The following is a 21104-nucleotide window of genomic DNA, read 5'->3' as shown; positions in this document are numbered from 1 at the left end:
ATCAAACACTGTTGGGCAGGTGAGCGCTCCCACCTGCTGAAGGAGCTCAGAGCCTCGCTGAAGATCTGCGTCTGCCGGCCACTCCGCTCCCTGCTGAGCTCACAGTGCACCGCCCGGCCGGCCGCCACCTCCACATGCTGCACACACACACACACACACACACACACACACACACACACACACAAACGATAAGGAATAGAAAAAGAAATCAATATAAAAATATGTGCCTTAGGATTTTCCAAAAAATAAATACAAAAATAAATATAAAAATTTGTGTTAATGCCACAAAATATTACAACAATAAACAACAAGAAATACAGAAATTAGTAGGGCTGTAGTCAACCAGAGAAAATCTTGGTCGACTAAAGTCCTGAAATTTCGACCAAAAGTCGACTAATCGGGGGTCAGCGGGAATACAAAAAAAAAAAAATTACTATTTTTAGATCAATTAACTGGACAGTAGCCTGCCTGCTAGCCTTCTCCGCCTAAATGAATTATAAATAAACATAAACAACAAGTATTTGCAGTATATTAAATCGTTTTTGACCTAATCATTTTTGCACTGAATAATCATACTTGCCAACTCTCCCGATTCACGCGGTAGACTCCCGATTTTTAACCCTGTCTCCCGCAATGCTCCCGGTCAGTAATTTCTCCCGCTAATCTCCTGATTTTACAGTGAAGGAAACAAGTCAGATTGTGGGGGGGATTTGTCGCAGTATCTGGCCATAACTGCCAACACTCCCGTTTTTCCCAGGTTTTTCATCTCCTGCCGCCCTCCCGTTTTGTCTTTTCTCCCGGGAATCTCCCGTAATTTACAAGCCCCAATTTTGTTTGTTAATAATAATGAGAAACGCACAATAACAAAGGATTTATTTTGAAAGCTGAGACCGAAAGCCGCCGCAGCTCCGTTAGTTTAACAGAAGCTGTAACACACAGCGAAATGTTTAACTGTAAATAAAAGTGCACATTTTCCAGCCTGTCATACAATGCCGAGTTTACTGACTAATTATTAAAAACCCGGATGTGTTGCCAATCTTAACCGGCTCGGCAGGCACTAATATCCCCGCACATCTTCTGCTGCTCCCCACCACAAAAATCTCCCGGATTTTACTACTCAAATGTTGGCAGGTTTGTGAATGACACACTGGAGTCGCTCGGCTCTGACAGCGCTGCATCACGTGCACCTCAATATCACAGCCTATGATTTCCGTTTGTGTCAAGCTGCCGTCACCGCGGGTGTGTGCGCCTGCAGTTATAAAACGATTATTAGACTAAAACTTTGAAATATGCCAATTCTGATATGTTTATACTCCAAACTGACGGAGCAACCTAACACAGACATGTTAGCTTACCGTGTTTAGGTGATGTGCCATGTTGGTCGTTGAGCTGTGATACGCAAACTGTTGTTTGCAAAGTTTGCATTCGACTTTTTTTCCATCTATTTTGGTTAAATGCTGCCACACTGACGACGTCTTTGACCTGGTAGAGGACTAAATGTTCATTAAATGTTCTTAATTAAGCAAATAGTCGGAAAACCAGACCTAATTTTTTCTTCAATTCAGAACATACCGGCCCACCTGTCTGTCTCCAGTGGGTTGGGCTAATCCAAAATTGTGAAAACAAGGGGGGTGTTCTGAAGACAGACTGTTACCTGTGAAACCGTCTGTTCTGAAAACACCCCCATCAGCACTTAGTGCTTTACTCCTGATAAAATTAACATGGCAAATAATCGACCAATCAGATTTTGGTCGACCAAGAACGTATCGACCAATAAATCGACCAGTCGACTAACAGACTACAGCCCTAGAAATTAGAACTCAAGCGTATGTAAAATGTGCCTAGATACACCATATATGCACAGGAGTACAGAAACTTTCTATGAGAAACTCTTTCTTCCACAAAACACAGAAATGAAAATGGCAGAACTGCAGGAGAACACCTTGAAAAATATTTTTTACACGTTTAGGACAAAAGAGATGAGACAGCAGACTGAAGGAGCTGACGTGTGGGACTCCATAACCGCTGTCATCGTGTTACCTGACAGGTACATTTTGATTTTTTCAGCAGCTTCATTTCCACACAGCAGGCCGTCGTCAGGGCAACCACGTTCAGACCTCAGAGTCTGCTTTAAGCTCTCAGTGAGGTCCAGCCCAGTGATTTGATTGGACAAGAGGCACTGTGACATGTTTCTGTCACACATCACTCTGCTTCACTAAGGTTTCTCTGTAAGAACTGTCAATCACAACAACATGCTGACAGACTTCACACGGCGACCGCACAAACACATTTAAAAAACCAAACCTGGAGTTAAATTATGGAACCAGTTTGCATTGTGACAGAACTCCCTGTCAGTACAGCCAAAACAATTACTGAATAAATAACTAAATTATAATCTGTTGTTCCTTATGACCACTGTGGTGTTTGTAGAGCTGTTTTATAAAAGCAGCATCAGGCTGGAGGCAAAGTTATCACGCTTTGGCATTTTTTTTTTTTTTTTTTGGGGGGGGGGGGGGGGGGGGGGGGGGGGGGTGTATTTTTTTTTTTTTCCTTTTGGTTTTCAATTTCAGTTTTAATTTGTTTTTAAAGCAGATTTGCTGGTTTAGTTTAGTTTGTATTTTTTTTTTTTTTTGAAAATGCTTAGTTTTAGTTTAGTTTCATTTTCAGTGTTAGTTTTAATCTTTTTTGTGATATGGGGTCTTTGACAGGTGAAATTGAAAAAACTAAAAAATTGAAAGATAAATATTATATCCACCCAAAATACCAGGCTTATGTATGAAATAAACTGACAAAGAAAAAAACTGAAGACATTTTCTCCATCATTTCAATTTATTTTAGTTACTTTTATAAACATGCAATACAGTTTTAACATTTTTGTTAAGTCTCATTTTTATTTTTATTTCAGCCGGTGAAAATGTTTTTCCACAGCTAGTTTTCATTATTTCATTGGTTTTCAGTAACGACAGCGTCCCTGACTGGAGGTGCTGCTGAACTGAGTGTCAACGTGGGACTATTTCTGACCGACTCACAGCCGTGTTGATACTCAGCGGGCGTGATGTCACCCGACTCACATGCAGAAGAAAAGGAAGAACACTATCAAGTAGGGGAAGTGAAGTCACCTGGTGGACTTTTTGGTTGGAATGAAAACCTGCATCCTCTTGGCCTCCATGGCACCAGTTTGACACCTGTGGTCTCGTCTCTCGAAGAAGAAGCATAATAAGCTCCACCTGAAGCATGACCTGAAGCCTGAGCACTGACGTCATGGCTACGGCTAATGCTACCGAAACCGGCACAGTGTGAAACTAGAGCCTGTAGAGCGCCCCCTGTCGTTTAAATCTCCTGTTGGGACACTTCGGCTTCCTGGTCAAATTTTGCAACGGACACAGAGAAGTGGGTAAAACGAAGGCAGTGTGCTGACATTGCTCAGCTGAGATCGGGTACGTTCATGGCAACACGACAAACAGGCTGTTTCATCTGAAACGGCGTCATCCCAGTGTGAATATCTCTGGGACGAGAAAAAAAAAAAAAACACACCCTAGTGCAAACGCAGCTGACTGCAGCGTTCAAGCAGCCTCTGCCTACCGTTCAGATCGGGCCAAAGCTATAACAACTGCCATCGGAGTTTTAATAAATATATATTCTATATATATTTTGTTTATTTTAGAATATTTTATTTATTGTAAAAGTTATTTTATATATATTTTTCTTTATTTGAGAAAATTTTACCTATTGTAAAACTTAGTTTATATATATTTTGTTTATAATGAGAATATTTATTGGAAAACATTACCAGCACTTGGCAGCAGTATTCTATTTCTTTCTATATTTTGTATAATGTTACAATAAAGTTCCTACCAACTCACGATTTACGATTCACACGATTCACACTCAACACCTGCTGATGCTGCAGCTCAGAAAGTGAGTCAGAGGGGAGACCTGGGAGTACCTGGTAGAGCGAGGCGGACTGGCGGCCGCTCAGCAGCTGGTAGCGGAGCTGCGGCCGGGCTCCGCCTCCTGCTCCGCCTCCTCCTGCTCCTCCTGCTCCTCCTGCTCCTGCTCCTCCGGGCGATCGACACTGGAAGAACTGAGCCGCTCTCTGAGTCAGGCTGAACAGAACCAGCAGGAAGCAGCCGCTCTCCGACAGAACCCTGCGGCACAACACCTCATCATGTCTGCGTCCAGGTGAACCCACCTGCCTCCTCACATAGACTGTGTTCACTCCATCAAAGACGTTGCCATGGGAACCAGCTGCATGCGTCTCTGCTTAGGAGAGACAGCTGGCAGCTGGTAAGAGGAAGTTTTTAAAATTGCTTTTACAGTGAAGGAGGCAGAGGGAAGGACAAACACATCCATTACATTACAACCTACAAAACCTTCAAACCTGTGTGTGTGTGTGTGTGTTGTGTGTGTGTGTGTGTGTGTGTCAAAGGTCAACAGTAGAAGCCAAATAGAGGTGAGCATCATCTGAAAGCCGGAACCTGCAGATTAATCTGAGCTGCAGCTCGGCTCTGTGTGTCGAGTTCTTCTCATCATAAATGTGGAATAAACACCGTGTTTTGGTTATTTGTTATAGATTTAGAGTGAATAAGGTTAGAACATTATGATGTCAGTATATGAAGCCATTCCCATGTTCAGTTATGGGTCATAAGTTGTTTTTGAGTTGATTTCATTTGTTGCACAGATTTGGTAGAAAATGTAATTCTTTTTGGCTGCTGGAGAATTAATAAAATGGTGAAAAATCCCCCAAACCACCACATGAGGACACAGAGACCCTGAGGAACAGCACAGGAACACTCAGGCTGGGATCTGGACTCAAAAACCTTTGACCTTCACAGATTTCTGTAAGCATTGTGTTTCTCCTGTGATTGGATGTTGTGTTGTGTAAATGTGTCAGAAAGTGGCCCTCACTGTCAGTCCAGCTGGAGAAGCAGAGCTCCTCTGAACGGCCTCGCTCTCTAGTTTGTGTCTGTAAAGTTTGATGAGGCTGGGATTCTCCTAGAGGTCACTAGAGGTCATTTTACACAGCGACGTCCAGTGGATGTCACTGTGTAAATTCAGAATCAGAATCAGAAAGGGGTTAACCATCGGGCTGCGGCGTTCTCCCTCACCTGTCCTGGAGGGCGGAGCTGAACAGGAACCTCAGACACCAGGCCCACACCTGAGGGTTGGAGACGTGCGTGACTCCGCTCAGCCAGCTGCCACGGGACAGGGAGAACAACAGGAAGTTAGCACCAGAGCCGGCGGGCGGCAGAGCGACAGGAAGCGGCGAGTGCGACACTTACACCCCGACCAGCGGCAGGCTGCAGGCCTTCGGGTCCGACTCCAGCAGCAGCAGCAGCTTCCTGCTCGCATCCATGGACAGGAAGCTGCACACACACGGACATCAATTCAGCAAAAAACAACCAATTATAATATTGAAAATCAATAAATCATCAGGCATTGAGCTGGTTAAGGATCAGGGCTGCCATTCTGATCTGATATGACGGGAAGACGAGGACCAGCGGGCTCCGAAAAAAAAAAAAAAAGCTGAACTGTGACCAAGTTAAATTCTATATTTCGCTCACATATGAAACCACACACATTATTATTAAAAAGAAATGAACTTAATGATCCTTAATAACCCTTTGAAACCAGAGCAAATTCATGTGATTTCTCTCTAGAGCACAAGGGGGAAAAGGTGATTAGCAAATTAGCAAGAAATTGACCAAAAATTGCAAGAAAGTCAATGAGCCCAAAAGACATAACAAACACACACACACACACACACACACACACACACACACACACACACACACACACACAATATACATATAAATACATCATACATATCTATATCTGTGTATACAGACATAGATCTAGACATATAGCTAGACAGACAGACAGGTATAGCAGCTGGCTGCTCGGGGTTAAAGGTCACGGCTCAGCAGGATGAAGCGGCTGTGGAGCCAACATGGCAGCCTACCCTCTGTGGCGGGTGGCGGCGAGCGGCTGGGCGCGGCCCGACAGGCCGGTCAGGCTGCGCAGCAACGCCGTAGGGATGACAGGAAGAGAGCGCACAGGCTCCGCCTCCAGAGCGAGCGCCGGACACACGGCCGACCACATCACGCCAAAACCAACCGAGTCCAACTGCTGCCGCCAGCTCACACGACCTCTGACCTCCAACAGCTGACTGATGTCCAGGAGCACCTGTCTGCTGCTCACACACTGCTGCAACACCTGAGAGACAGACAGAGAGAGAGAGACAGAGAGAGAGAGAGAGAGAGAGAGAGAGAGACAGAGAGAGAGAGAGACAGACATTAGTTGTTTGTTTGTTTGTTTGTTTTCAGCTGTGTGCTCTGGATGTGGCTCTGGATGTGGCTGTGGCTGTGGCTGTGGCTGTGGATGTGGCTGTGGATGTGGCTGTGGATGTGGCTCTGGATGTGGCTCTGGATGTGGCTCTGGATGTGGATGTGGCTCTGGATGTGGATGTGGATGTGGCTCTGGATGTGGCTCTGGATGTGGATGTGGATGTGGCTGTGGCTGTGGATGTGGATGTGGATGTGGATGCGGCTGTGGCTGTGGATGGGGCTGTGGCTGTGGATGCGGCTGTGGATGTGGATGTGGATGTGGCTGTGGCTGTGGATGTGGATGTGGATGCGGCTGTGGCTGTGGATGGGGCTGTGGCTGTGGATGCGGCTGTGGCTGTGGATGTGGATGTGGATGCGGCTGTGGCTCTGGATGTGGCTGTGGATGTGGCTGCGGATGCGGCTGTGGCTGTGGCTCTGGATGTGGATGTGGCTGTGGCTGTGGATGCGGCTGTGGATGTGGATGTGGCTGTGGATGTGGCTGTGGATGCGGCTGTGGATGCGGCTGTGGCTGTGGATGCGGCTGTGGATGTGGATGTGGATGCGGCTGTGGATGTGGATGTGGCTGTGGATGTGGCTCTGGATGTGGCTCTGGATGTGGCTCTGGATGTGGCTCTGGATGTGGATGTGGCTGTGGCTGTGGCTGTGGCTGTGGATGTGGCTCTGGATGTGGATGTGGATGTGGCTCTGGATGTGGCTCTGGATGTGGATGTGGATGTGGCTCTGGATGTGGATGTGGATGCGGCTGTGGCTGTGGATGCGGCTCTGGATGTGGATGCGGCTGTGGATGCGGCTGTGGCTGTGGATGCGGCTGTGGATGTGGATGTGGATGTGGATGTGGCTGTGGCTCTGGATGTGGATGTGGATGCGGCTGTGGCTCTGGATGTGGCTGTGACTGTGGCTGTGGCTGTGGATGTGGATGTGGATCTGGATGTGGATGTGGCTCTGGATGTGGCTGTGGATGTGGATGTGGCTCTGGATGTGGCTCTGGATGTGGCTGTGGATGTGGCTGTGGCTGTGGATGTGGCTCTGGATGTGGCTCTGGATGTGGATGTGGATGTGGCTCTGGATGTGGCTGTGGATGTGGCTCTGGATGTGGATGTGGATGCGGCTGTGGCTGTGGATGTGGATGCGGCTCTGGATGTGGCTGTGGATGTGGCTGCGGATGCGGCTGTGGCTGTGGCTGTGGATGTGGCTCTGGATGTGGATGTGGCTGTGGCTGTGGATGCGGCTGTGGCTCTGGATGTGGATGTGGCTGTGGATGTGGATGCGGCTGTGGCTGTGGATGCGGCTGTGGCTGTGGATGCGGCTGTGGCTGTGGATGCGGCTGTGGATGTGGATGTGGATGCGGCTGTGGATGTGGATGTGGATGTGGCTCTGGATGTGGCTGTGGATGTGGCTCTGGATGTGGATGTGGCTCTGGATGTGGCTGTGGCTGTGGCTGTGGATGTGGCTCTGGATGTGGATGTGGATGTGGCTCTGGATGTGGCTGTGGATGTGGCTCTGGATGTGGATGTGGCTCTGGATGTGGATGTGGATGCGGCTGTGGCTGTGGATGCGGCTCTGGATGTGGATGTGGCTGTGGATGCGGCTGTGGCTGTGGATGCGGCTGTGGATGTGGATGTGGATGTGGATGTGGCTGTGGCTGTGGCTGTGGCTCTGGATGTGGATGTGGATGCGGCTGTGGCTCTGGATGTGGCTGTGGCTGTGGATGTGGATGTGGCTGTGGATCTGGATGTGGATGTGGCTCTGGATGTGGCTGTGGATGTGGCTCTGGATGTGGATGTGGATGCGGCTGTGGATGCGGCTGTGGCTGTGGATGTGGATGTGGATGCGGCTGTGGCTGTGGCTCTGGATGTGGCTGTGGATGTGGCTGTGGATGCGGCTGTGGCTGTGGATGTGGATGCGGCTGCGGCTCTGGATGTGGATGTGGATGTGGCTCTGGATGTGGATGCGGCTGTGGCTGTGGATGCGGCTGCGGCTGTGGATGCGGCTGTGGCTCTGGATGTGGATGTGGATGTGGCTCTGGATGTGGATGTGGATGTGGCTCTGGATGTGGCTGTGGATGTGGCTCTGGATGTGGATGTGGATGCGGCTGTGGATGCGGCTGTGGCTGTGGATGTGGATGTGGATGCGGCTGTGGCTCTGGATGTGGCTGTGGATGTGGCTGCGGATGCGGCTGTGGCTGTGGCTGTGGATGTGGATGTGGATGCGGCTGTGGATGTGGCTGTGGATGTGGCTCTGGATGTGGATGTGGCTCTGGATGTGGATGTGGATGTGGCTGTGGATGTGGCTGTGGCTGTGGATGTGGATGCGGCTGTGGCTGTGGATGTGGATGCGGCTGTGGCTGTGGATGTGGATGTGGCTGTGGATGTGGCTCTGGATGTGGCTCTGGATGTGGATGTGGCTCTGGATGTGGATGTGGATGTGGCTCTGGATGTGGCTCTGGATGTGGCTGTGGATGTGGCTGTGGATGTGGATGTGGATGCGGCTGTGGCTGTGGATGCGGCTGTGGCTGTGGATGCGGCTGTGGATGTGGATGTGGATGTGGCTCTGGATGTGGATGTGGATGTGGCTCTGGATGTGGATGTGGATGTGGCTGTGGATGTGGATGCGGCTGTGGCTGTGGATGCGGCTGTGGCTGTGGATGCGGCTGTGGATGTGGCTGTGGATGTGGATGTGGATGCGGCTGTGGCTCTGGATGTGGCTGTGGATGTGGCTCTGGATGTGGCTCTGGATGTGGCTGTGGATGTGGCTCTGGATGTGGATGTGGATGTGGCTCTGGATGTGGATGTGGATGCGGCTGTGGATGCGGCTCTGGATGTGGATGCGGCTGTGGATGCGGCTGTGGATGTGGATGTGGATGTGGATGTGGCTGTGGCTGTGGCTCTGGATGTGGATGTGGATGCGGCTGTGGCTCTGGATGTGGCTGTGGCTGTGGATGTGGATGTGGCTGTGGATCTGGATGTGGATGTGGCTCTGGATGTGGCTGTGGATGTGGCTGTGGCTGTGGATGTGGCTCTGGATGTGGCTCTGGATGTGGATGTGGATGTGGCTCTGGATGTGGCTGTGGATGTGGCTCTGGATGTGGATGTGGATGCGGCTGTGGATGCGGCTGTGGCTGTGGCTGTGGATGTGGATGCGGCTGTGGCTGTGGCTGTGGCTCTGGATGTGGCTGTGGATGTGGCTGTGGATGCGGCTGTGGCTGTGGATGTGGATGTGGATGTGGATGCGGCTGCGGCTCTGGATGTGGATGTGGCTGTGGCTCTGGATGTGGATGCGGCTGCGGCTGTGGATGCGGCTGCGGCTGTGGATGCGGCTGTGGCTGTGGCTGTGGCTGTGGCTGTGGCTCTGGATGTGGATGTGGATGTGGCTGTGGCTCTGGATGTGGATGTGGATGCGGCTGTGGATGTGGATGTGGATGCGGCTGTGGCTGTGGCTGTGGCTGTGGCTGTGGATGTGGCTGTGGATGTGGCTGTGGATGTGTTGTGGATGTGGCTGTGCTCTGGATGTGGATGTGGATGTGGATATGGATGTGGATGTGGATGTGGCTGTGGATGTGCTCTGGCTGTAGATGTGGCTGTAGATGTGGATGTGGCTGTGGCTGTGGTTGTAGATGTGGCTGTAGATGTGGATGTGGCTGTGGCTGTGGATGTGGATGTGGCTGTGGATGTGGATGTGGATGTGGCTCTACGTGGCGTCTGCCTCGGCAGCACAGAGCCCGTCTGTCAGGCCAACAGAGTTCCAGTCCTACTTCATGTTGGCAGATTATTCAGTTATAAATTCATGCTGATTAAACTGTTCTTTTGTTTGTTATAGAAAACAGTTGGTGTTTCTCATTTTGTATATTTGGATGCTGTGATTTTCAAATTTATTATAAATGAGCATGGGGCCTAAATAACTGTTACTGGTGTTTCTAATAATCGATCATTATCGGTCAATGCCTCGCTGAAAGCCTGACACTCAGCAGGCTGACCTCTGACCCGCGGCGACATCACGCTCGTGTCACGCGTACCTTGAAGGACGTCCGCAGGTCTGCTGCTGATTGGACGGCAGCATCTGGCTCCGCCTCCCTCTGAGCCACCAACAGCACGGGAACCACGACGTCTCCCGGCACCCGAGTGGAGGGAACCTTCCCAGCAGCCCCGGGCGGCTGGCGTCCCGGGTCGAAGCGGTCCAGGGTCACGGTGACGCCCTCCTCATCTGGGCACCGGCAGGACACAGGAACCGAGTCAAAACCAAAACCTGAACCGTTCTCTCCCTGAGCCACGAAAACCACATGGGGCCCGTTCTGGATTCACACACCTGGAAACAGCAGTGGCTCGTCCTGAAGGGCCCGACTCAGGCCTTCAGACGTTACTGTCTGCTGCAGCTTCACCAGGAAAACACAGATACCACCTTTAATCCTAAATTAAAATAATCAATTCAATTTTCCTGATTTTCCTGATTTGAAACTTTTCATGTTTTTGTTTTTTGGTTCCTGTATTTCCATGCCTATGAAGCACTCTGACAGCTCCCTGTGTGTGTGTGTGTGTGTGTGTGTGAGTGCTGCTCTACAAACACACTCGCCTTGCTGCTCTGCTGAATTTGCAATAAAGACGGAAAAGAGTCGAGCAAATCATTTCAAATCACGTCACGAGTAACAGAGTGATGTCAGACTGAGGGAGCACCTGGTGACGGGAACCTTCCCACATGGTGGCAAACTGTGAGGCGCTCAGGTGGGTGTGTCGTAAAAAGAGCTGTGAGAGAACAGTGTGCACCACACGAGCTAAACTCCAGCCACCGGAGTTTCAAATTAAAGGCTCGCTCTTACCAAACTCATGTTTCAAGCTTTCCAAACATTTTCCAACATGTGTGCACCAGTTTCCATATTTCTGTTTACAAGGTCTCAAACCTGGAAACAAACTAATACACCTGGAGAACATGCACAATCAATGGATTTGATGTTTTTTCATATTATCAAAATGTTATACAAGCCTTCAGCACTTAGTTTCAATCTTGCAAAATCTTTTTTTAGCAGATTTCAAGCTTTCAGACACTGAGTCTCAACCTTTTGAAGCTTTTTCCCCGTCATGAAACAGTGTGATGCTAATCTCCAGACGGTGTGTGTGTGTGTCAGTGTGTGTGTGTGTGGCGGCCGACAGACTCTGACCTGCGTCCACGGCAACCGAGCCCAGGAAGAAACAGCTGAGGCGCGGCGTGTCGCTCTGCCGGGCGTGACGCTGGGCCAGACGCAGAGCCTTCTCCAGCAGCAGCACCCGGGGATTCCTGCACACACACACACACACACAGTTCTGAAATACAGTGGTATGAAAAGGTTTGGGCACCCCTCTGAGATTTCATGATAATTTGCTCTACCTTTATAAGAGAAGATCACAGCAACAAGATTTGTTGTCCTACAGAGATGTACACATTTGAGTGTTTTCCAGAATGAAATTCTTAGAGTAACATTACATTCTTTTATTATAATAAAATAAAATGTAAAAAATGTGATGAACAAAAGTTTGGGCACCCTTTTAATCGCATTCATTTCAAGACCTGTAGGGATTTATAGCTCACAGGTTGCAGCACAAAAGTGCTTTGATTAGCTCGTTAGACCTTCAGTTACAAAGACAGGTGGAGCCAATCATGAAAAAGCCTGTTTAACATAGGTCATTTCTGGATGTGCTTGTCTTAGGTTCTTTCTTAGAGAGTGGCAACATGGGGGCCTCTAAACAACCCTCAGCTGACCTAAAAACTAAGATAATTCATTATTAAGAATTAGGAGAAGGGTACAAGAAATTATGTGGAAGGTTTGGACTGTCTGTCTCCACAGTCAGAAATGTAGTGCAGAAATGGAAGGCCACAGGAACAGTCCTTGTGAAGGAAAGATGTGGCAGGCCGAAAAAAAATACAGGAAAGGCACAGGCGAAGGATGTTAGAATGGTCACAGACAAGCCACAGGCCACCTCCAGAGAACTACAAGAACATCTGGCTGCTGATCCAGTGTACTTTGCACCAGGAAAAGCTCATTGTGCAAAAAGCCTTTCCTGAGTGTTTGTCACAAGAAGAGTCACATGAGGTATGCAAAAGCACATCTGGACAAGCAAGACGCATTTTGGAAAAAAATCCTGAGGTCAGATGAGACTAAGACAGAGTTATTTGGTCAGAACAAGAGGAGGTATGCATGGTGAAAAAAACACACTGAATTCCATAAGAAGAACTTATTGCCTGCTGTGAAATTTGGTGGAGGGTCCATCATGTTATGGGGCTGAGTGGCTAGCACAGGTACTGGAAACCTTGTTAAAGCTGAGGGCCACATGAATTCCTCTCAGTGTCAGCAGATTCTTGACAAGAATGTTCAAGAGCCGGTCACAAAGCTGAAGCCATGCCAGGACTTTATTTTTCAGCAGGACAATGATCCTGAGCACTGTTCAAAATCCACCAAGGAATTCATGCAGAAGCACAAGTACAATGTTCTGGAATGGCCATCCCAGTCTCCAGACCTGAACATCATTGAAAATGTATGAATTGATTTGAAGCAGGCTGTCTACACAAGGAAGCCAAGAAACCTGACTGAACTGGAGGTGTTTTGTATGGAGGAATGACCCAAAATACCACCTGCCAGACTTCAGGGACTGTCTGTGGCTATAGGAGGCGTCTACAGTGTTACTGCAGCAAAAGGGGGCTCTACTAAATATTCATGGAATTATTTCTTTGGGAGGAGGAGGACGGCGGTCTGTGAGGTCATTAAACGCATCATCGCAGAAGGACAGCGGTCTGTGAGGTCATTAAACGCATCATCGCAGGAGGACAGCGGTCTGTGAGGTCATTAAATGCATCACCGCAGGAGGACGGCGGTCTGTGAGGCCATTAAACGCATCACCGCAGGAGGACGGCGGCCTGTGAGGTCATTAAACGCATCACCGCAGGAGGACGGCGGTCTGTGAGGCCATTAAACGCATCGCCGCAGGAGGACTCACTACGCTATTCTCTAATATTTCGGTGATATTGAATGGTACACATGCTTGCAAAACCTGATATGCAAACGGTGCCATCAGTCTCCAGATGAAAGGAGGAAACACTTCCAGCTTAGTGAAGCACCTGAAAGACAGGTGGCCCCGTTCATTCAGAGACCTGAAGCCCAGTGACTCCTGATTCATGTTAAGTTACAGCCGATCCCAGGAGCTGTCATGTTATCTTTCCCTGAAATAAACCATACCTTATTTTAATTTGAGAGCTGGCACTGCTGTGTACTTCCAGGCTTTACTAACTGAGTGCTCAACAGATTTTAATAATAAAGGAGTGTTTATTGAAGTTAATGGGATTTTTGTTGTTTTCTTACTTTTTTAAACTGTGGTGTCGAACTGGTATAGACAATTGTGGAGATTCCCTGGTGTTGGTACTGACTACTGAATTTCTGGTATTGTGACTCTACATTGAACCGAAGAACTCATTATCTCCACAGCACACTGAGGCATTCTGGAGTCAAAAACAAGCGCACCCAAACATCCAGTCAAGGTTCGTTTTCAACCCAGGGCGCAGGAAGAGGCAAAACTTTAGCTGGAAAGTTTTTATGCAAACCAATACGTGCAAGAAGTCTCACAAAACAGATGATCTCTGCAGAGCCTCCAGGTGTGTGTGAGCGGGAGGCAGCAGTCTGCTGGGACTGAACTGACAGGTAAGTTAGCAGATTCCGCCTCCTTTACTGAATCAACCCTGATCCCTCACCAAAACTCTGCAGTGATGTCTACCTGCCGTGCTGACAGCCCAGCGTGACACCAACAGACTCCTTAGGCCTTTACTTAAACATACCAAGTGTGACATAACTGTGAGAAACACACACACACACACACACACACACACACAGGGTGAGGCTGCGGCTCTACCTGCGGCAGCACAGGTGCAGGGTGAGCCTGTCGCCGGTCGGCTCCGGGTCCCACAGCGCTGATCTGGACTTGGGGAAGGTCAGCGTGGTCGGAGCGTTCCCCGAGCCTCTGCAGGAGCAAACATTTACAGCCAGACATAAACAGCTGTTCAAAATAATTCTGTCTGCAAGTAAGAAAACTAGACAACTGGTTACAGCCGAACCGCCCAAATGACAAGATCACTGAGATTATGAGGGATATTTATGTAACCCATAATGCTGCACCATCTGGACAAAACGTCATGCCTCGACAGCCAAATATCTGGATAGATATACGCTATACGACTATGGGTTTACGCTTATTCGAAATTTTAAGTGTAACAACAGTGAAAATTAGACATTCTAAAACAGCATAATAACACCAACTGCATGTAGAAAATGCAGTGACTTCAAAGTATTTTATTGTTCAGAACAGACCGAGCAGTGTCGCAGGCTAGACCCTAACCCTACATTTGATATCATCCATATCGTTGCCTACTGATATATTAATATCTCTCCTGTTCATATCTAGATAATGATATGATAGCCATGCATTGCCCAGCTCTAGTAAAAGACAAACTGAATTGTTCCCAACACCTTCCTACCTTGTTTTTTGTGTTTATATTCAGATAAGGGCTGTAACGATGAACAATAGAATCGCCACATGTAAATGTGTTACCCACATCACCATAGGTAACATGGGTAACACATCTAGAATACCATGTTACCATGTTATCATAGTTATTATTTAGTACAACTAAGAGTAAGGGGGTGAATCTTCATCAACAAAGATGTGAAAACATGAACAAAATGGATTGGAACAGATGACGACAAAACACCGGTGGCCTGGACTCAGTGTGGAAATCACTCATGGACATTTTCACAGTGTCGCCTGTTTCCTGCTGCACAGGTAATGTACCTGCTGATGTAAATGCTATGTGGTGTGTGCCTGCTTTAGCTAGAGCGTGGCCATGAGCAGAGTTAGCAGCACAACTAGCCCAAGTTACCATTTTGTCACTGTTGAAAAACATCTGATTTCAGCTGAGGAAAAAGGCCCCATGTGTAAATCCATACTGTGTTTGGCCTGGCGCTACAAATCCCTGCCCACGGATCCGTAAACTGTGCCCTCTGGTTTGCAGTCCACGCACTCAAACAACTTGGGCACAGGTTGGTAATCCGAGGCCACGGTGTACAAATCTGTGGGCATGGATTTGTAATCGGGGGCCATGGATTATGAATCTGAAAGCATGGTTATCGGCCCTACGCGATACACACAGACCTCCAAACGGAGTGACTTACACATGGGCCTGGGCACGCCTGGTCCTGACCTGCCAGCTGTGCTACACTTGATCTATTCTGGTGAGTGTGCTGAGGAAAGGCCAGCAGGTTAGGACACTGTAGAACGCCCTACAGGGGGAAGTGACTGCATCACGCGGCACTTCTGTTCTTCATGTTGCTGTTATTTCTCCAGCTATGAGCTCTGAGGCCCCACAACATGAAGGGAAACCCTTTTCAAGTCACAGCTTTGGACTACGATACCCACCGCTGCCGACCAACACTGAACACAGCTGACGCCAAGACAAAGATGGCACATTTGAAATATTCCCATTTACAGAAGCAGACTGCATTTTCCAATCAGGGTTCTGTATTCAAGTGATTACCTATACACTATATACAATTCCATTTTGGTCAATTATTATAATGATTGCAGATAGTGAATATTTTTTATGTTGGTTATATTTACAGATTCAGAAGGCTGTAATGAAGGATACTGCAGGGAAGTTTTTCAAAGTTAACAAACGAAAATGGAAAATTGGATTCATTCAGGAAAAATGGATCACATGACTAAGCAATTAATTCATTTATTGTTCTTGAGATTTCTTTTTTTTTTTTTTTTTTACATAAAATTAGATTCATGAAAATTCAACAACTTTCTCCATATTTCATAAGGACACATGTCACTACTTCTCTATTGTGAAGTGATGAAGAGGACGGATGTTTAACTGAGGGATTTAAACTGGCAGACAACCCTGTTTACTTACTCATTTATTCGTTTTTAGTGTTTTTATTCGTTTATTTTGTTTATAGCTGGCTGTAACCTGGTGCCTGTCTGCTGTAGACAAACAGATGTTTCTCCTGTTGGTTCTGTTTGGGTTAAAGAGGCTTTGGGGGAAACCGTCACCCACCTGACTCGCACATTCTCCGGGGTGAAAACCTCCAGCAGCACCGGGCCCGGCAGCTCCTCCAGCCTCACCGGGCAGCTCATCTCCGCTCAGCCGGGCATTCACACACCGACACGCCGGGAGGGCGAGGCTGCCGCCGGCTAGCTCCCCGGCTAGCTCCCCGGCTAGCTTGTTGTCAGGTCGCAGCTAGCTTAGCGTTCAAAGCATTAGCACTTACACCGAGAGGAAAGTTAATCAAACCGAAGTGTGAACCGAATGAAAGTGTGAATCAAACTAAAGTGTGAATCAAACTAAAGTGTGAATCAAACTAAAGTGCGAGCCGAGCCGCAGTTTAAAGCGCAGATCCGGCGGCGCGGCGGCGGCTCTTGTTTCTGGCGCTGTTTCCAGGCTCCAATGGCGCGGCGACGGAACCAGCCAATAGGAAGCTCTGCTTTCTTCTTCTCCCACCTTGATGTTTGCTGGCGGCTGGCGAACCAACTTAGGGGCGCATTACCGCCACCTGCTGGACGGCGGAGTCCCTGCAGCGCGGCGGCGGGTCAGGGCCAGGGGGACACAGCTTCCAGAGCCGGGGGATTCCCAGGAACAAAAAAGAAAATCAGAATTTCTAACGAGATTAAAGTCTGAAATTTATCAACAAAAATTATGAGATTTTAAAGTCACAAATTTGAGGGAAAAAATCAGAAATAAATTTATGAGAGAAATTCTCATTCTCACAAGTTTTTCCTTATAACTCCATCTCCGTGATCGGCTGCAAACTGGACACTTTGGAGGCTGTGGTGGAGAGGAGGACACTGAACAAACTGTTAACCATCATGGATAACCCTGACCACCCTCTCCACCACACACACACACACACACACACACACACTGGACAGACAGCGGAGCTCCTTCTCCAACAGATTGTTACAGCTCCGCTGTCGAAGGGACAGATACAGGAAATCATTCCTGCCACAAGCCATCACACTGTACAACAAATCACATCTGTCAGACAGAGACTTGCAACTGTCTGCTGTATAGTTCTGTTCTTAACACTGCATTACCAGCACCTTAACTGTTTCTGTACTTATTGTACATCACCCAGCACCTTAACTGTGTATTTATTATCCGTCACTCAGCACCTTAACTGTTTATTTATTATTTATTATCTGTATATTGCAGCCTAAGTTAATATACACTCACACTGTTTTTCAGACTGGAGGGGAAGTGGATTCCTTAAGAGGCTGAATCAAGGCGGTTAGTTCCTTGTCCCAGTCCCGGGCGTTCAGGTTCTGCCACTTGGTTCTTAGTCTCCTGGTTTCATACTAACTCTCCTTATCTATACAATATATACAATCATGCATATACTTCAGCGCCATCTGTATATTGTCATACTCATTCCATATGTATATTTTCACATCTCGTATCTACTTTCCTTAGGTTAGCCCTCATTGTATTTTTTGAGTCTTTAGTCTTTATAGTCTCTATTGTATATTTTTAGCCTTTATTCTTTTTTTTTTTAGTTAACTTTATTGTATGTTTCTACTGTTGCTGCTGGAACACCAGAATTTCCCTGGTTGGGATCAATAAAGTATATCTATCTATCTATCTATCTATCAGAAATCTGCCTGAACACTGTTGATGGAGATGTGAGAGAGGGCCTATATGACTATAATCAAATACTTCTGGTTTTGGATAATACAGTCAAGGATTTTCAAGTTACAGTCACTCACAGTTGTAAAATCTGTTTTTATATATTTATATTTACATATTAACAAAAAGATACCCTGCTCTGCAACAACTCCTTTGTTTCAGCAGAGCCAATCAAGCTCAACCTCTTAATATCTCAGTACCCCAATTAATCATTTAATTAATTAATTAATCAATTGATGCCTTAGCTGCTGCTATAAAGAACTACCTAGACTGCCATTTTGTTAACTTCCTCATCCTAGGTTTTACCCCGGGCTTCCAGGTAATAGGTGAGGTGAGGTTTGCAGGTATTACCCAGTTCCTCCTGCCACAGTCAGCAGTCAGCAGTCAGTCACCTTCCAGCCCAAAACAGTCCACAAACTGCTGGCTAAGGCAGTCAAAGGAGGGTTCAAGCTCAGCCCATTTCCCAGCCCACCTTTCCCACCTCCAGACTCAGTATGACTGGTGTTGCTCAGAGGAAATATTTGGGAAGAAGAGACTCATCACAGTCCTCTCATTCCCTCATGGCTCCATCGTCCCGAGCATCAGCAACCCGACTGCCACAGGCCCGTCAAACCTCCTGGCGCTGAAGGACTTCAGCCGCCTCAGACAGTAGATCCAGCTCCGGTCCTTCTTGTAGAGGGCTTCACGGTCCCTGGCCCAGTCCAGGTGCCTGTAGTCCTCCATGACGTCCACGCTGACCTCTGGGATGGACACAGGGGTCTCGGCCCTCCTCAGATCCACAACCAGCTCCTCAGAGTTTCCTCCTCAGACTTCCATGTGAAGCTGAAGTGATGAAATACCCAGGAGAGGCGCTACCCCACTCACTTCCTCTTGTTTCTGGCATCTGGTCCTCATCAGCCAGTCATGACACTCCTCCACCCCTCCTTGACCCTTCCCTCCCCCTGACCCTCTGACCCTCTGCCTCCATCCCTCCATCCCTCACCCCTCCCTCCAGACTGTCAATACATCATCTCAGCATCATGCATTAAACTACCTCAAATTTGTATCCTACTGGCATGGTGTTTACCACACACACACACACGCACACACACACGCACACACACACACACACACACACACACACACACACGCGCACACGCGCACACGCACGCGCACGCACACGCGCACGCACACGCACACGCACACACACACACACACACACACACACACACACACACACACACACACACACACAGAGCGGTCTGGGTTGCTGTCCATGGTTCTGAATGTGAGCTGCTTCACGCTGACCTGCAGTGTTTATTGATTTTAAACTGATGTCAGACAAAAACCAATTTGTTTCTTCCTTTCACAAACATTTACCTCTTCATATTTAAAATAATAATAATTACAATAACATTACTTATTAAACAATTTTAATACTGTTTTGCTTTATTATTTAGTCCGTGCCAGACTGTGTACAGTACAGGAATGCAAATATGATTTGAGAGATGTTTGTAAGTTTTCTGACCAAAAGCTGAAAACAAACAAACAAATCTCTCTCATTCTCTGGATGGTTTTGAGCGTGCCGCTCCTCCTTCACCTGCCCAGGTGTGCACCCCTCCTCCCTGCATCCCTCTCCATGATCACCTCCATTAGGGTGATTAACCATGCTTTACTACGGCAATAAAACCATGATAACACAATGCTTTTCCTTCTTTCTTTTTTCCACTGATGGAGCCACAGTTTTTTTTTTTTAGCAATATTTCTACCAGTTAATCTCAGGCCCTAAAACACCTCCCACGCCTGCCACACGCAGCCTGGAGCTTTCATTTATTTAAACACCAGCAATCTGACGTTGATCTGTCTCCACTCATCTGATTCTTTAAATATAGGATTTACCTAATTATAGTTTTCTTTTATTTAAAAAAAAAAAAAAAAATCTAATTTGTTTTAGAAATAAATGAAGGGGTTAAAAATCCACAGTAGCGCTAGTCTGTGTTTAGGCCAGTTACTGCACCTGCTAAAACTGTGGTTACTATAAAAACCACAGGAAACCAGGGAGGAGTTTGGTCAGGGCTTTTTTTTTTTTTTTTTTTAAATCTATATTTATATTTGATCCATCCTGAGAGCAGAGGCTCCGGTGGAAGCAGCAGCAGCAGTGTGTGTGTGTGTATGTGTGTGTGTGTGTGTGTGTGTGTGTGTGTGTGTGTGTGTGTGTATGTGTGTGTGTGCTGCTCTGGTCCTGTTTTGATGTACATGCACATTAATATGTATGTGTCTGTATGTAGGTTATGGATGTAGGCTGCTTATGTGTTCAGCTCCCAGCCCTCATGTCGCTGCTCTGACTGACGACCAGCCGACCAATGGGAGCGCGGCTCGCGTGTGTGAGGGCAGCTGATTGGCTGAGGGCGGGCCTCTGAGATTACAGCAGCGGATGCAGGGGACATCAGTAGCAGCCCAGCCCGGAGCAGACCGCCGACACCGAGCCCGACATCCCGCCGCCAGAGCCGCACGGAGCCCGGCCACGCTTCTGCCCCTGCATCGAACCCGAACCGGATCCGGTGCCGAGGCGGCGGATCCCGGGCGCTGCGGGTCGCCGAGAGCCGGACGGACGGCTCGTGCGCTGGGAGAAATATTGAGTTATTAATACAAGCCGCTGCGGTAACGGGAGGGAGGGGGGCGGTGTGATGGACTGAACGGATCCGTCATCTGATTTTCTGTTGTAGGCCTGATGGAAGCTGCGACACATCTGGACCTGATCCGTCCTCATCCCGGCCTGGATCCCGGATCTGGACTGTAGGCTGGACCAGACTGGATGGTTTCTGTTTGAGTGCAGCATCAGGAATATTTTTCCGTTGTTGTTGTTGTTGTTGTTCTCCTCCTTGCCTCCTGAGATAAACAGTCCTCATGTCCAGGCTCTGAAATCAGAGTTAAGAAACCAGGCGAATCCCAAACCTGCTGCCAGTCTGGATCACAGCCCAGCAGGACCAGGATCTGCTCCTTTAGTCTGGATTTACTGGAAGATCTGATCTGGACTCCTGATCTGGTTCTGATCCGCTGCTGATCCGGCCCGGCTCCGTGTCC

At 48.0% G+C, this 21104-nt stretch overlaps 1 protein-coding gene across 4 annotated transcripts in view; it reads right to left on the bottom strand.

The window, feature by feature from the left end:
• Window positions 1–16798, bottom strand: part of stil (STIL centriolar assembly protein) — a 47810-nt gene extending 31012 nt beyond the window's left edge. For all 4 annotated transcript variants that reach the window (XR_003928128.1, XR_003928129.1, XR_003928130.1 and 1 more), the window contains exons 1-9: window positions 16416–16798; window positions 14213–14320; window positions 11497–11612; window positions 10360–10547; window positions 5963–6216; window positions 5283–5366; window positions 5109–5195; window positions 3947–4148; window positions 34–137 (exon numbers count right to left, since the gene is read on the bottom strand). Coding sequence is in view for 1 of the 4 variants with exons in the window: in XM_030049257.1 (XP_029905117.1) it covers window positions 34–137; window positions 3947–4148; window positions 5109–5195; window positions 5283–5366; window positions 5963–6216; window positions 10360–10547; window positions 11497–11612; window positions 14213–14320; window positions 16416–16495 (1223 nt within the window). In the remaining 3 variants the exon portion in view is untranslated. The remainder of the gene's footprint in view (window positions 1–33; window positions 138–3946; window positions 4149–5108; window positions 5196–5282; window positions 5367–5962; window positions 6217–10359; window positions 10548–11496; window positions 11613–14212; window positions 14321–16415) is intronic.
• Between the last annotated feature and the right edge of the window lie 4306 nt (window positions 16799–21104).

This window comes from Myripristis murdjan, chromosome 4, assembly GCF_902150065.1.
Source record: "Myripristis murdjan chromosome 4, fMyrMur1.1, whole genome shotgun sequence".
Lineage (NCBI taxonomy): Eukaryota > Metazoa > Chordata > Actinopteri > Holocentriformes > Holocentridae > Myripristis > Myripristis murdjan.
The sequence above is the reverse complement of the archived record's forward strand: the minus strand, read 5'-3'. Positions and strand labels throughout refer to the sequence as shown.